The following is a 14,420-nucleotide window of genomic DNA, read 5'->3' as shown; positions in this document are numbered from 1 at the left end:
AGCTCTCCAGCAGAAAGGCACTTAGTGTAACTTTCAACTCCTTTCTTGTAATTACTAAAAGAGCATTTTCTTTTGTTCACTTTCTGCAGCCTCCTTGACTCAGTCTTAGGTTTTAACTGCATGTGTTCAAGTAAGAGAAAACAGAAAAAGCTAAGACTTCTTGCAGCAAACCTTCGCAAAAGTTTATCAACGTCCTCAGCTAATTTGGGAATTCACTGTAATCTAGGACTTGTGACAGCATCAGCATTATCTTTGAGATATTAGTGTATTTCTTCAACTTTCAAACAAGCTCACTCAGCCACACAGAGTCTTTGTTCTAGCTCTCTCTAGCTCTAGTTTGGAGAGAACCCACTGACTGCAGACAGGGAAATTTAGGCTGGTACATACTTGAGCTCTCACCCTGCTGATGTAGAACAACCTTTTAACAGCAGCATACACAGAGCCAGGTGAGCTCTGTCTCCGATGCAGATGTGCCAAAGTTCATTATTCCTGACAAATGGAGCTCTTGACTGCTGGTTTCATCTCAGAGCATTTCAATATACAAGGCCCTAGTGGGATGTAGTATCAGCCCAAGCACCACTGATGGGATATCAGAGTAGGACAGGCAGAGTCTGCCTTGCACTCACTACTGAAGAGGATGCTTCTGGTGCTGCAAAGATGTGCTGAATCAGTACAGACTTTTGGAGAAGGGCCAGGTGGCTCTCAGCCTGTTTGAAGAGGAAGGCTGGTGGGGTGGTTAGTCACTACGCTACTCATCCCAAACAAACTCGTGGCTGGTGGGAGAACACCACCTGCTTTTGCTGGCAAAAGCCAGCCAGTCTTCCCACACATGCAGGCAGACATGCTCCATCTCATTTAAAAAAAAAAAATTCACTGAAAATGTTGTCCCTGTAATGGTAAATGTGAGATGTGGAAATACCATTTGTAATGCAATTATGTCTACACATTGAATAGTGTCTTAAACACAGGGGTCATTTTCTTAAATACGGGGTTTGTGTCAGACTGGGATTCTGAGTGTACTATGTGGTTCAGTGTATTTGCCTGTTGTAATGAATTTCACCTGTTTAATTTTCAAGAGCAAAACACTTTCTACATTCCTTTAGAGCTAGATACCATGAAGTCATATAATAATGCAAATTTTAAAAGATCACAGTAGAAAAGAATATTACAACTTGCATCCCAGAATGCTACAAAAAATTTACTTAAATGCAAAAGACAAAAAAATGCAGAAGAAACAGTGTAAGAAACACTTTTTTTTCTTTTTTCTTTTTTTTTTTTAACAAAGTCTGAGGACCTCCTGTCTTCTGGATTATTTTGGCAGGCATTCCTTTACAGAACTAGAACTAATGAACTTTTAGTATCTAGAAGTTAAAATATGATTTGCCTCCACCCACCTTTAACAGCTCTATCCATGCCCAAAAATGGAACTAAAGCTTAAAACAAATTGAAGCTGTTCCAACATTGTTACTTTTCTTCAATTTACTTCATCCTTTGCAGTGCCTGGAAGTAAGCTTTTGTGGCAAAACTTTTCAATACTGCTCTATTAAACATTCAAAAGCTGAATTCCCAAAAGACATAGATTTATTCTGCCTTAATTCAACAGCTAGTTCTGCTCAAACACTTTAATAGCATCCAAGACCCATCTTCATCACACTTATCATTGCCCACTAACTTCTATGACTATATGTTTATATAACTTTTACAGAATGGTAACAAGACTACTTATATAGACTAAAGTTACTGATGTGACATTAGCAAAAACTTTCAGTGGCTTCAGTCAAACAACATATCGTTCTGAATTTTTCCCAGCTTGCAAAGAACAAATACAACCCAGTATTAATATCAACAACACTAAAATATTCAAATCTCATTTTTACCACAATTTAATTCCTAGGTGAAATGAAAATGCAATTCTGATTGGGAAAATGCCAGTGGACAATGGTCTATCAATACATTTTTACTTACAAACTCAATATCTCAGAGTCTGATACCTCCATTATTAGTCTACTGCATTTGGAAATGAACCACATGGTTCTACATGACTATCAGTCTAACAAGCTTTGATGGACAACAGTTGCACCTCATTGGAGACATTTTAATAACTGAGCACAGGTCAGAAGATACACTGCACAGAGTTAAGATTTCAGAAGAGCAAACTGGATTATTATTTTCCATCTCTTTCCACAGACTCACACCAAGATTTCTCAATTACTGACTTTTATACTTGGAGTATCAGCAAACTATTATTTAATCATAAGCGAAACCAATTTGGTGATTTGCCTTTGTTAAGAATTCATTTACCTGAATGAAAAAGAATTTATTTCTACTAATTAAATAAAATTACCACTCCATGGGTATAGATAATCCCAAACTGGTTCTGAGTTCAGTGAACTCTGGAGAGGTTCATTAAGATGCAGCAGCCCAGGAATGTAGCTGAATGGCTTCCAAAGCCATTTCAGATCCAGAGGTACTGAACTAATTTGTTTCAGCACATACCTTGAGCTCATAAATCTTCCAGACCTGAAACAACTCCATGCTGACCTAGTTTGGATGCCTCTGATCTTGACTCCCAGGACCTGGACTTGCAGTGGCATGGTGGAGAATGGCATTTAGCCACCCATCATAACCACTAGTCCTGAGAGGCTTTTTTTTTTATCCAAACACAGAACTGTAACATGGCACAAACTAAAAGGATCAGCAAGAGCATCCAAGCTCCAGCAGCGCTGCTCCAGCAGGGCCACTGCTAAGCCTGAACTAATCCCCAGGGTGATTATTTGCAGTTGGATGAATCCATCCTGGACTAATAACATCTAACCACAGTATCCAGTGTCGTCCCAGTTATCTAGGATGTCAGGCTCTCCATGATCCTGGACAGCAGAGTGTTGGTTACACAACATCCCAATCAACAGAACATAAATCGTTTGAAGAAAATGAAAACTAAAGATAGCACTGAAGAGTTCAGTTTTAATTAGTGTGAAACAGCATCTCATGTTTCCCATCTCAGAGGGCATTATAGCAGATTTTGGATATTATATAATACATTCAAGTAGAAAGAAAAGTTAAAATACTGGAGGTTTCTTTCTCTTTTTTTCCCCTTCAGGAGGATATACACAAATATGAAAGCGTCAAATCATTTCACTTCAATATTTCACAATCACAAAAAAAAATCAAATTTTATTAAAACCTATGGGGTTCTTATAGAAGTTTTGTATCTCTTTGCTACATCATTTTGAAGCTCTTCAACATTAACTTCCAACACCCTACTTACCACACTGGAATTGCAGTCTAAGCACCTAAAATACCGTTATTCTTTTTTTAGGCTTCCCGAAAACAGTGGAGAAGGTTTTCTGTGGAGGTTATGAAATTTCTGTCCTCAGAGAAACTCAGAACTCAACAGGTCAGCCTGAACCAGCTAGCTGTGCTTCAAGAAAAGGCCAAACCACACATGACCCCCAGAAGTCCCTTCCAACCTAAATTATTCTGTGATTATATCTATCTGCAGTACTAGAATTTCCTGTGATGCCACATGGAGAGGTCAGAAGTTGTGTGTTCCTCCAAGGAGGCTGACAGGGAGTCTCAGCACACTAAGTGGGCAATCACTGAAGAACATAACTGACATTACTAGAGTAATTCTGAATTTTAAGGCAGCAGAAAGAACAAAGCACTATCTTCTCTCATGTGGTTTTTATATGGCTTTATGTCAAATTCTATCTCTATTTTACCAATAAAACTCTGGTGGCTTTAATTATTTCTCACTTGATTTACACTGACAGAAAGGAGACAATGTTTTTGATGTTTTAATTACCATAATTGAGAATATACAAATGAGTCTGTATTTGCAAAAACCTCATTCCCTCCCTCACTAGGTAACCCACATTGTAAGTTGCAGGAGCACAGAGTAACTAATAAAGATATTTCCATCCCAACAGATCATGGAGAAATACACAGTCCTCTTGCTTTAATGAGAAAACTTCAGTGTGTCACAATGCCTTGAAACTAAAACAATATCTATACGGAAAAGATTCTAATTGGTAGTGGGTCTCATATAGCCAAATCACGGCTCTAATCCAATCACTAAATTGCCATATGCTCTGTTTTATGCAATCAGCCAGTTCCCTACCACGACTCTCCAGAAATAACTGTGCTTTGCAATTGCCCAGCTGGGCATTTAAAATGTTCCACAAAGGCCTGGTGCCATCCATTTGGTGGAAAAGGACATCACATCATCATGGTTCTTGCAAATTCCTCCCATTTTTATTTTTGAGACCAAATGGTAAAAAGAAGTAACAAAAGCAGTCACAAAATTCTGAAAAAATGTGAACAACTGCTAAATACTATTGTAGATAATTACAGGGAACACTAATGGAACAGAGAGAAAGGTCACATATCTCCAGGTTTGCCCCGCAATTTATTCATTTTAAGACAAATATCTATAATACATATAAAATGCACTCAAACTATTAGGCCTGGAGCACAGCTACAAAGCCTTTGTTCCTCTTGGCCTCCTCCAGAATGTTCCCTGACACATGTCCAGCTGCCAAGGGCCTCAGGATTGACACCACAGACGGAGGGACCTTCTCCAGGTGTGGCCAAGTGCTGGGCTTCAGCCACCTCCCAGGGAATGCTTGAAGCCCAGGACAAAGGTACACACCACTAATATTGGATATACACAACTCTCCTCATGGGTTTCTTACACAAGACAGACCAGTTTTATTGCTCTGCCTTTCTCACCACCCATGAACCCTTGTGGTCACTGGATGGAGAGTGACAGCAGCACACCAGGCAACAAATATTACTTTGCATTGTACTCCAAGGTCTTCAGAGGAACCTGCACCATGTAAGGGCTGATAGTTCTATTGGGCCACCCAAAAAGGACCTCTGCTGCAGATCAAGTGTCTCTATGGACTCTGATCCCTTCATTTGTGTTTTTGTTTTCTTTTAGAGAAGTAGCAGATTTTTTTATATGTCGATTGAAATACATATTTTTAAAAAGGTATTTTATCAGCATTTAAAAGTAAAAATATTCCAGTAAAAGGAAATCAATAAAAAACTTTTTCCATTCCCCTAAACACAGAAAACAAAATTGTCCTAAATAAAGTAATTTTCATACCACAGTTCAAAAGTACTCTCTCTTTACCTACTTCCTGAAAATGTGACCAAAGATTACAACAACTCAGGAACATCTGGCTGGATTAATTAAATCCCTATTTTGCATAGAGAGAATTTATTCTTACATACTTCAAATTTCAGATTTCCCCATATCAAATCCCCTCAGTACAGCACGAACTTTGTACCATATTTCAAAAGCATTCTCCTCTGAACTTCACAGAATAATTCAGCTCAGGTACTATATGTATTTACATATCACTTATCTGATCAGTCTATAGCATACAGACCCAGCATATTTGCAAATGCAAAACGTGTCCTCTCTGAAACTACTACGGACACGGAAGTATATTAAAAGAACCTTAAATCTGACCTATTTGCAAAAAACTCAGAAAGTAATGTCAAGGCAAAGCAGAAAACCTGGACCATTCTGCACTTCAGGTCTAGTTCATAGGATTGTTTTCACAGAACAAAAGAACAAAGCATAAATATTTAATTCTCCTGACATGCAAACACTGTACTCTTTTTCTGTTGGTACACTCCTGTTCACATTTTTATTTGCCATCCAATTAGCAGAATAACAAAAGTACAACTTGCCACCTCTGCACTTAGGGAGATGGTTAAGAGGAAAAAGGCATTTCTCAGCTTTGGCAAAGGTGAGAATACTCTGGGGTGAGGGAGACACACATGTGCATTACTTTCCTCATGAAGTCAGGTCACAGAGTATAGTTCAGCTATTGTCTGGGATTAAAACCGCTATCTGCAACGCTTTAAACTGGCAACATGATTCTTAAAACTGATTTTATTCTTATGGTATTATTTTATAAATAAATAATGTGAATTTGTACTTAATTGTTTCAACCTGAGATTTTAATTTTCTACCTATCAGTATGGGAAATCTCTTGGCAGCTCTGGAGGCTGTGTGAAAATTAAATTTTTTGTTTAATTATAAATTGGTTTTGCTGTAATAGTGGAGGCTTTAATTGAAATATTTTAATTAAGTGTTTGAAGCAACACAATGCCGGGTTTTTGCTGGAGACTGGCTTATCTCGCAGTCTGGAGTTTCACATTTACTCAGCTCCTGTGCTGAACACAGACTTGCTATAGAACTAATTGTTACTGCTGCTTCTACCTGGTTAATGGTAGGTACAAGACAAACAGTGAGTGCATTCAACCACACACCCTGGGCCACGTTAATACTGTGGGCAGTAAAAAGGGGTGTTTAGGACTGTTTAAAAATAATTAGCGTGAGTGAAAGAAAGATAAAGCTGTAGCATCTTGTTCAAAATGTACTGTGATCCCCACAGATACACTTCCTGCCTTCTGGCAACCCTCCCAGGGGGAACAAGTGGCAGACAGAGCTATCAGATGGCTCTGACGGGCAGCCAGACCATGGCAAAACATAAGCTCCAGCAGGGAATGCTGATCTCTTCTTCTCCAGACAGGATATCAAAATTGAAAGCACTTGCAAGGTTCATGAGTAGCAGCATCAATACTATCAAGATTTCAGGAGTGTGGGGAGGGGGGAAGGGTTCACTGCTTTTTCATAGATTTATTTCCACATTTGAATATTTCAGAAACAACACAGTCTGTGTCTGAGGCCCCTCCTGATGACACAAACAAAAATAGAAATGGAATCTACAAGTACAGAGGAAATTGAGAACAGCAGCAGCAGAATTTCATACTTGTAAAACACCATCCGAAAACTTTCAAGGTTTCTGGAGAGACAGGTCAGGCAGGTGCTATTATCCTGAAAACAGGGGCAAGAATAGCTGAACAGTAAACTCTGATCACCTGCACCAAATCTGTCTGTAAACATCTGTATGGCTGCTTTGAGAACTAGGCTGTAATACACTTTCCTGTTACCACTGTGCTGCGTAAAAAAACCCAAGTCACGTAAGTTTTCAAGCACTAACAACCATGGAAACTGCTTCTGTAATAAAACAAATGAGCTAAAAACATCTATACTTCACTGGAAGTCACACCAAAAGAGTTACTTACAAGGAAACCACGCAAGAACCAGAAGTGGCAAGGAAGAAATTAAAAATGAAAGATATTGAAATCTATGCCTGGGTTAACAAGATTTGCAGCAAAAAACTTTCCATGTATTGCAGTAACAGGAAGATATTGCTACTAAAAAAAAAAAGCCCCCCTCCTGTTCTACTACACAGTGCCTGCATTGATCAAATAACCTAAGATTGAATAACAGATAAACTACAAGACTGAATTTGACAGTGGATTAATTAAATTACAGAAGAACATACTGATTCACACAACATATCTTGTCTCCAGCAGAAATCATTTAGGAAGAAAAGGAAGAAGGACAAGCACTTAGTGCAATTATGTAAAAGAGACAGGCAAAATGTCATTTCAGAAAACAAGTAATGGCTGGGTCAAGTAACTAGGTAGGGTAATACTACAAAATGTAAGGGTGGAGCACTGCAGGGTGTTTCTTGCCCTGTTTCTCTCATATTCCTGTTCTGTACTGGCTAGTGCAATTCATTCTGACTGTCTGAAGGAGAAAAATCTGCCAACTAATCTTAGAAGCCAAGGGAAATAGATTAACAGAGGAAATGAGTAGGCCTGAGCTTCAAAATCCACCTTCTCCTATTTCCCCTTCTTCCATCTACAATGCATAAAAAAGCTGTTATGAAACCACATGTTGTAGTGGTAAAAAACCATTTTGTTATTTTAAAGTCTCTAAGTCAAGGACATGGCCAAAATTGTGCCTGAAAGCTGAAGACACTTGTCAGAGTTGACAGGATAAAAATTTCAAGAAAATTAAGAAATTCCCAGCTGGTGGAAATCATTTTAGCTCCTTCAATCCACATTGCTATGCTGATCCACACCAGCTGAAAATTTGAACCTTCTTTTGTGTTGTGCTATTTTTAAGTAGCTAAACTTCAGACTTGAGTACAATTGTTAATCCCATGACAAGTATAGTGGAAGTAAAAAAGAGCCATCACCAACATGCCCCAGTCACTCACCGAATCCTTCATGTGCCTGTCAATTCTTAGTGCTATCAAACTACCTACAGCTGTTCCCAAGTCTCTGCTGAGAGCTCCAGTGACACACAGCAAAACCCCCAAAAGTTGAAGCCTTTCTGCTTTTAACATTCCCTCCTGTTCTGACCAACTATGCCACCTGCATTTTCTAGGAGTCACCTTAGTGGCCTGGAACATTATCACTCTGGTAGGGCACCCTGGGTTTTGTGTCACATGCTACCCAATCTCTTCTTCCATTACTTACTCTCCCCAAGAAAAATGAACTGTATTATCTCTTCCCATCAAGAAATCTCCTTGGTCTCCATGGTGAGAAAAAATTCCCTGGCAGCACCTAGATCTATTAAATCATACAAACCCGGGCTTTGAGAACAAAACTGGGTCTGTCAGATGGCTGATGTCATCTCTCAGACACTCACCAGGGTGACAATGGCACATTCAGCAGTCAGTTGAGCAGCACTGAACAACGTCCGAACAAAGCGGTAAATCTGTTTCTGCTCCGGGTCATGTTTGTCATAGTCCGGTGGCACTTCGGATTTCTAAGGAAGAAATACTTCCAAATAGGTGACTGAAACAAAACGAAGCAGACAGAAGAAAAGAAAGACAGTTCACATGAAAGGGAAGGAGAGGCAGGAGAACTTACCGAAAGGGGATGAAGGTTTTCATCAAAAATATCTAAGAGCATTCTTCCGTCTGTGTCCCTAAAAAGCATTAAAACCAAAGCAGTGTCATTATCTGAACACAACAGCACACAGCCCTCATAGACATATGCACTGTTAAAACTCCAACACACCCCATGCTGCAGGGTGCTTAGAAACACTGACGAAATGTGATTTTCAAATACAAGTTGGACATATTCTGCCATAAGGTTTCTGTGTAATACGAAATTCCTATTACAAAGTACGCTACAATATTCAGCTTTCAATGCCCACGATACAAAACTTCTGTGGTCTTTACTGGGAGGATTAAGAAGTACTACTACAAACTTGTGATAAAATTATCCCAGCTTACTCTCCTTTTTTTAACTTCATAGTCTCCACCCTTGCAATCTCTTAACCCCTCCTCCTCCTTTATTGTCAACATTGTGAATGCTTACCAATATGCAATGCTATTTTTAGAGTAATCCTTTAGTTAATACATACATACTTCACTTTTTAATTTTTTGGAAAACCCTATTGTACTAATAATTTCTGACAGCAAAAAGCAGCATATACAAAACGTTCAGACAAAATAATATTCCTCTTCATTGGTTTTCTTAGCTATTTTTCTCTCTCAAATCCCTGTAGCTCAATATCAGCATGCAAGTTGATGCAACTTCACAAGTCTAACATCCAGGATGCAATATAAGGTATTTGTTGTGTGTAATTTTGGTAGGAACACTAACAATCACAAAAGCAAGTGGTGTAACAGTACCAGTTAGAACTGGCACTTTCCGGACAGATGCATCCATGTGAACTACTTATTACAATCCCATCTTTATTTTTAGCATCTCTCGTACTCTGATCATAGAGTTCTTAAGAGAGAAACCACTGAATATGTCTTCTACCTTTACTCAGCAGCACGTGTCTCTCAGAGCATGCAAACCACAAGTTTTACAGTGGCTTCATGTCTGCAAAATGTATTTATTAGCAGCTAACCTTTAAACCTCAATATCTGAAGGTGGGTTTTTTTCCTGCTAAAAAGTAAGCTAATGCTGGAAATAAACATTTAAAAAAAAGAGTACCTAAACTGAAACAAACAAACAAAACCCCACCACAGACTGGGATAATTACTAGAAAATTCCTGATCAGCAAGGATTTTAGGCCATGCTCTTTTACCACTCTTATACCCCTACATAAAAAAGGTAGTATCTTAATGCAGAAGTAGTCTTCTTGGAATCACTGATGTGCTACAGTAAACTATGGCCCTTGATAATGAGAAGAGAGAAAGAAATAATATCCTAGTTTTAGGATAGCTGATGCATGCAGCTATTAAGGCAAATTTGATTGCCCTCAAAAATCTATTAAAATAAAAGTTGAGATATTTTCAGCTTCACTACAATTCATACTGTCCTCTTTCAAAAAAACTGGACCATCTACTGACTGATCTAAGCATTCTTCACGGTTAAATTTGATGGAGTTTATTTTATTTTGTTTCTTTATTTAGAAAATTCACCCAGACTTATGCATTCCATTAAAAACAAGATGAGTGTAGTTTTTTTACCACTTGTTGAATAGCTAAGCACAAAAAAAGTTGCAGAAAACTGATCAGTATAACTATGATAGGGAGGCACTGGGGAAAGAAGGAATGATAACCAGAATGTTAAAATCAAATGAAATGTGGGAAAAATATGAAGAAATATTACATTTCACATATAGTTACTCAAAAAAACCCGAGATTGGTGAGAGTTTAAAATATTAGGAAGTAACTTATTTTAAGCCTCCTGTGCAGAAGAAAAGGAACAACTAAATACTGTCTGAAAAGAATTCTTCTCTGGTAGAGCAGATGCTTGACTCGTCTTCTGTCAAAATCAACCTTGAGTCTCTGTAAGAGTTACATACTCCCCACCCCCCACAATCTACCACATACGTCAACAACTTCCTTTTCGCCTATAATAGCAGGAAACAGAACATATGTTTTGCTCTTGCTGTTTCAGCAGCAAGTACAACTGAGTGCTGTTATCACGTTGTCCCTCCATTCCTAAATCAGAGACAACCGAAGACAGAGCAGTCATTCCACATCCTTCATTTCAGAGTTGCTAATTGACACACACGTCCTGCTCCAGCATCACTGCCAAGACCGCCTGTCTCAAGTGTGTGCACGGCACCTCCCCACCCCAGGCACATTCTGGAGGAAGCAGCAGTGACCAGTTTCCTGAATAAATAACCTCTCCACCCCAAAAGTGAAAGGACAGAAAGCAACTTTCCCAAGAAGGTAACATTCAGGAGGCATTTGTTTTCAAGGTGCTGACATGAGGCTCTTTATTTTATAAATGTTTGGTCTCTCTGTCTAGTCTAGTAGTTGTAGGTCAAATTTGCATCAAGTTCTGCAAGCCCACAAATGGGCATATTTTGCTGCAGGCAGAAATCAGCTCCATGGCAATTGGCATGAGATGACACTGATGTTCTGTGGCTCTGGATTCTTCCTGCTCATCCGTGAGCTCTTACTGAGGTTTCTCACCCCTTGTATCTCCAAATGTGCCCCATTCTCCCGAGCCTTTCACTCAGTTGGCATGATACTTTAACAAAGCACTTAATAACTTATTTCTACAAAACTCTGGAATTTGATTATCTTTGAGATCTCTGTTATTTAGTTGAGCATAGCAGAAATGGACTAGTTAACCAAACTAATCCAGAGACCATGGAGAAAACGTGGAAAAGGAACCACAGACGGATAAACAAGTAATCCAAGCATGACCACTCATGCCTCATTTCCTGGGAAATGAGATTAAAAGTTTGAGAGAAGATTTCACTCCAACTTTTGCTTTATATATTGCCATGTTTCAGTCCAAGGCCCACTGATGTCTTGGAAAGTCTTCTAAGAGCTTTCAGCAGGAATCAAGCCCTAAGCCTTTCTGCCCTTGTGCACTTTTAAAGATTTCTCCTGAGATGTCAGCCTTGTTTTAATAAGTGTGATGGGTTCCAGTGACCTGAAACATGGTCCCGAATGACGTACCAGCTGAACTTTAAACTCATGAGTAACTCCTTTTGTTCTAGTTGGACTTCTTATAGTCCACAAGGAAAAACGCCTAAGTGGCTTGTTAGATCAAGATCTAAGCCAAGTTCTCTGAAAAGGCCAATTGAAAAGCCATGCACACAAAAGTCACTTAAAGTATTTATACAATCTCTCCTTAGAAATGTCAGGAAATATTATTTTAGGATACTGTGACATATCATGAGGACAGGGAATTTAAGATACAAAAGCACAATTCAACATGAAGAAAGCTCATTTATGTGCCAAGTTACTTTTTAGAGGACCATTTTTCTATTCAATTTCAATCAACTTGACTGAGCTGAGATCTAAAACATACTACACCAGAAGAGATAAGCCAGAACCTGCTCTGTTTCTGAGGACTCTTGAATTACATCCATTCGCAATGTCTCCCTTACTTTATAATTCATGGTTTTTCTTTCAAAATCCATTAACTAACTGGTCACTGATATGCACAGTTAACTTTACAAAGGTGTAGCTAAAAATATAAAACTGAAAGACACTATTCAGATTTTTCTATATATAATTGCAACTTATAGCAACAATGCACAAGCGCTCAATCCACATAAAATCAAACACTGAATCATCAAAGTTTTTCAATGCTGAACTGTACTTCCAGATCTTCATGGTACTTAATCCTCCAATTTTAATTTTCCTCTGTAAAATAATACATGTAAATAAAATACATATGTTTCTTATTTCTAGCATGGGAATCAAGGAAACTACTACCCAAAAACATTTTGAAAGAAAAAAAAAGCATGGATCTTTAGGGCTTGGGCAGTCCATTTGTTACGATAAAAGATATTTTTGGTACAAGATTCCATTATTCACATACCTGTTTTTGATGTGGTAATATATTGCAAGAGCTACGCTGTAAAGAAAAATACAGAGTTAATATCTCAGGACTGTCAAATGATATTATCAGTCATATTAACATGTAAATTTAAAACCTAGCACAACACATGACAAACAGTACGCTCAACAGTCTGTTTTCTTTTGTTCACTGTTAGATATGAGGAAAACTGCTGTAAACAGACAATTTTATAGTATTTGTTCAGCACACTTCAAGTGCATGCATCCTTTTTACTGGTAATTGAGTACCTTACAAAAATACTCATATTCCACATATCAAGTTGCACGTACCTTCCCTACTCCACTACGTTAATGATAAAACTCCTACTGACTTCCAAGGTTGAAGATAAAGCATCACAGGCCTAACATGAAATGTTGAATCATCATTGGCTTATGATTTTATATTTAAATTCATTAACTTTTGTCTGTCTTTCTATGTACTTATTCACATAGCAGACTCAAATAAGAGGTTCCTGCAGTTTTATGGCATCAAGTTACTTATTTTAACTCAGGAAAGCCGACTCCCTGAATAACTTAGTGCATTATGCATTTCTCATGTTCTCAACCACACACCAAAGCATCTCTGTTTATCTTCTGCACAAGGACAAGAAGCCTTTGCAAAGAAAGTTAAGATTTTGGTTACATACACAACTAACTGATCTCATTCACATTTGAGATGGAAGGAAATTAAGGCATGGATTCTCATGGTTATCCTCCAGTTTCCAAGTCACGACTCACGCTTTACTCTCAATATGGCTTTACTGAAAGATAAAGCCAAGCCAGCACCCTCCCTATTTATTCCAGCAGCATTAAACACAGTCAGAGCTAAAGGGGAAAGAGGATGGAGCAGGGAGTTCACCAATTCTATTTGTTTTGTCAGTTATTCATTGTAAGATGCTTATGTCTTAGACTGATGCAAAATTCTCCCCCTTTCTTTTCCATAAAAGGCATTTTAAAAGAGTCAATTTTATTGAGAGTAATTTTATTTAAGAGTAATTTTATTCCAGAATTTTTACATGAAAACTGAGATAATGCATGTTAGGAAAACTATGTTTGAGCTACCTCAATTTTAAAATGAATTTTAAATTATTTTAGGTTTGGTTGGGGGTTTATTTTGAACAACCACATAGGGGAAAATATTTTTCTCAGTTGACAGTAAATATATTTCACTAAACTTGTACGAGCTTTTACCTGGCTGCATTTTAGATCATAAATACCTTCTAAATTTGACTTTTTTTCTATAGATACATATTTAAGGAATTAAGAAATACTGAGTACCATGGACATTTAAAGGACACAGTTATCACTGAACACAAGAAAACCCACATTTATGAATGAATTTAATTTGACTGAAAGCTATTCCCAAAGCGAATCAGTCCTAAAATCTAATTTTAAATTACGCCCCTAGGAACACGCAGCTCCAATTCACTTTATGAAAGGAGATGCAAGAATCTATGGGCAAAGCTCTCATTGGTGACTATATGGTTGCCTTTGTAACAAAATGACAAATGTTTAGAAAATATCTAGTATTTAGAAATCTATCAGAATCTGAAAGTCCTTCAGAGCTGTAATAGATTACTTCAGCCAAGTTTCATTTTACTTTTCATGTGCTGGTTCAGCTGGCACTCAATGTGCAAGAAAGATGCTTATGGAGCTTTCCATCACCCTACCCCTTCGATGCTGCAGATCTCCAGCAGAGACACTAATATTTTAAACACACCAGTGCAAATAAATGAGGTGGGCAAAATACCTCCCTCACAGATTTACCTA

The 14,420-nt window shown here is 38.1% G+C and overlaps 1 protein-coding gene across 4 annotated transcripts in view; it reads right to left on the bottom strand.

The window, feature by feature from the left end:
* CCNY (cyclin Y) overlaps nt 1–14,420 on the bottom strand; it is a 123,185-nt gene that overhangs the window by 16,723 nt on the left and 92,042 nt on the right. For all 4 annotated transcript variants that reach the window (XM_027648389.1, XM_027648391.1, XM_027648392.1 and 1 more), the window contains 3 exons: nt 12,634–12,669; nt 8,752–8,809; nt 8,528–8,647 (listed from right to left, as the gene is read on the bottom strand). In XM_027648389.1, the coding sequence (XP_027504190.1) occupies nt 8,528–8,647; nt 8,752–8,809; nt 12,634–12,669 (214 nt within the window). The remainder of the gene's footprint in view (nt 1–8,527; nt 8,648–8,751; nt 8,810–12,633; nt 12,670–14,420) is intronic.

This window comes from Corapipo altera, unplaced genomic scaffold (assembly GCF_003945725.1).
Source record: "Corapipo altera isolate COAL_440 unplaced genomic scaffold, ASM394572v1 47, whole genome shotgun sequence".
Taxonomy (NCBI): domain Eukaryota; kingdom Metazoa; phylum Chordata; class Aves; order Passeriformes; family Pipridae; genus Corapipo; species Corapipo altera.
Note: the sequence above shows the minus strand (reverse complement) of the source record. Positions and strands in the feature narration are given on the sequence as shown.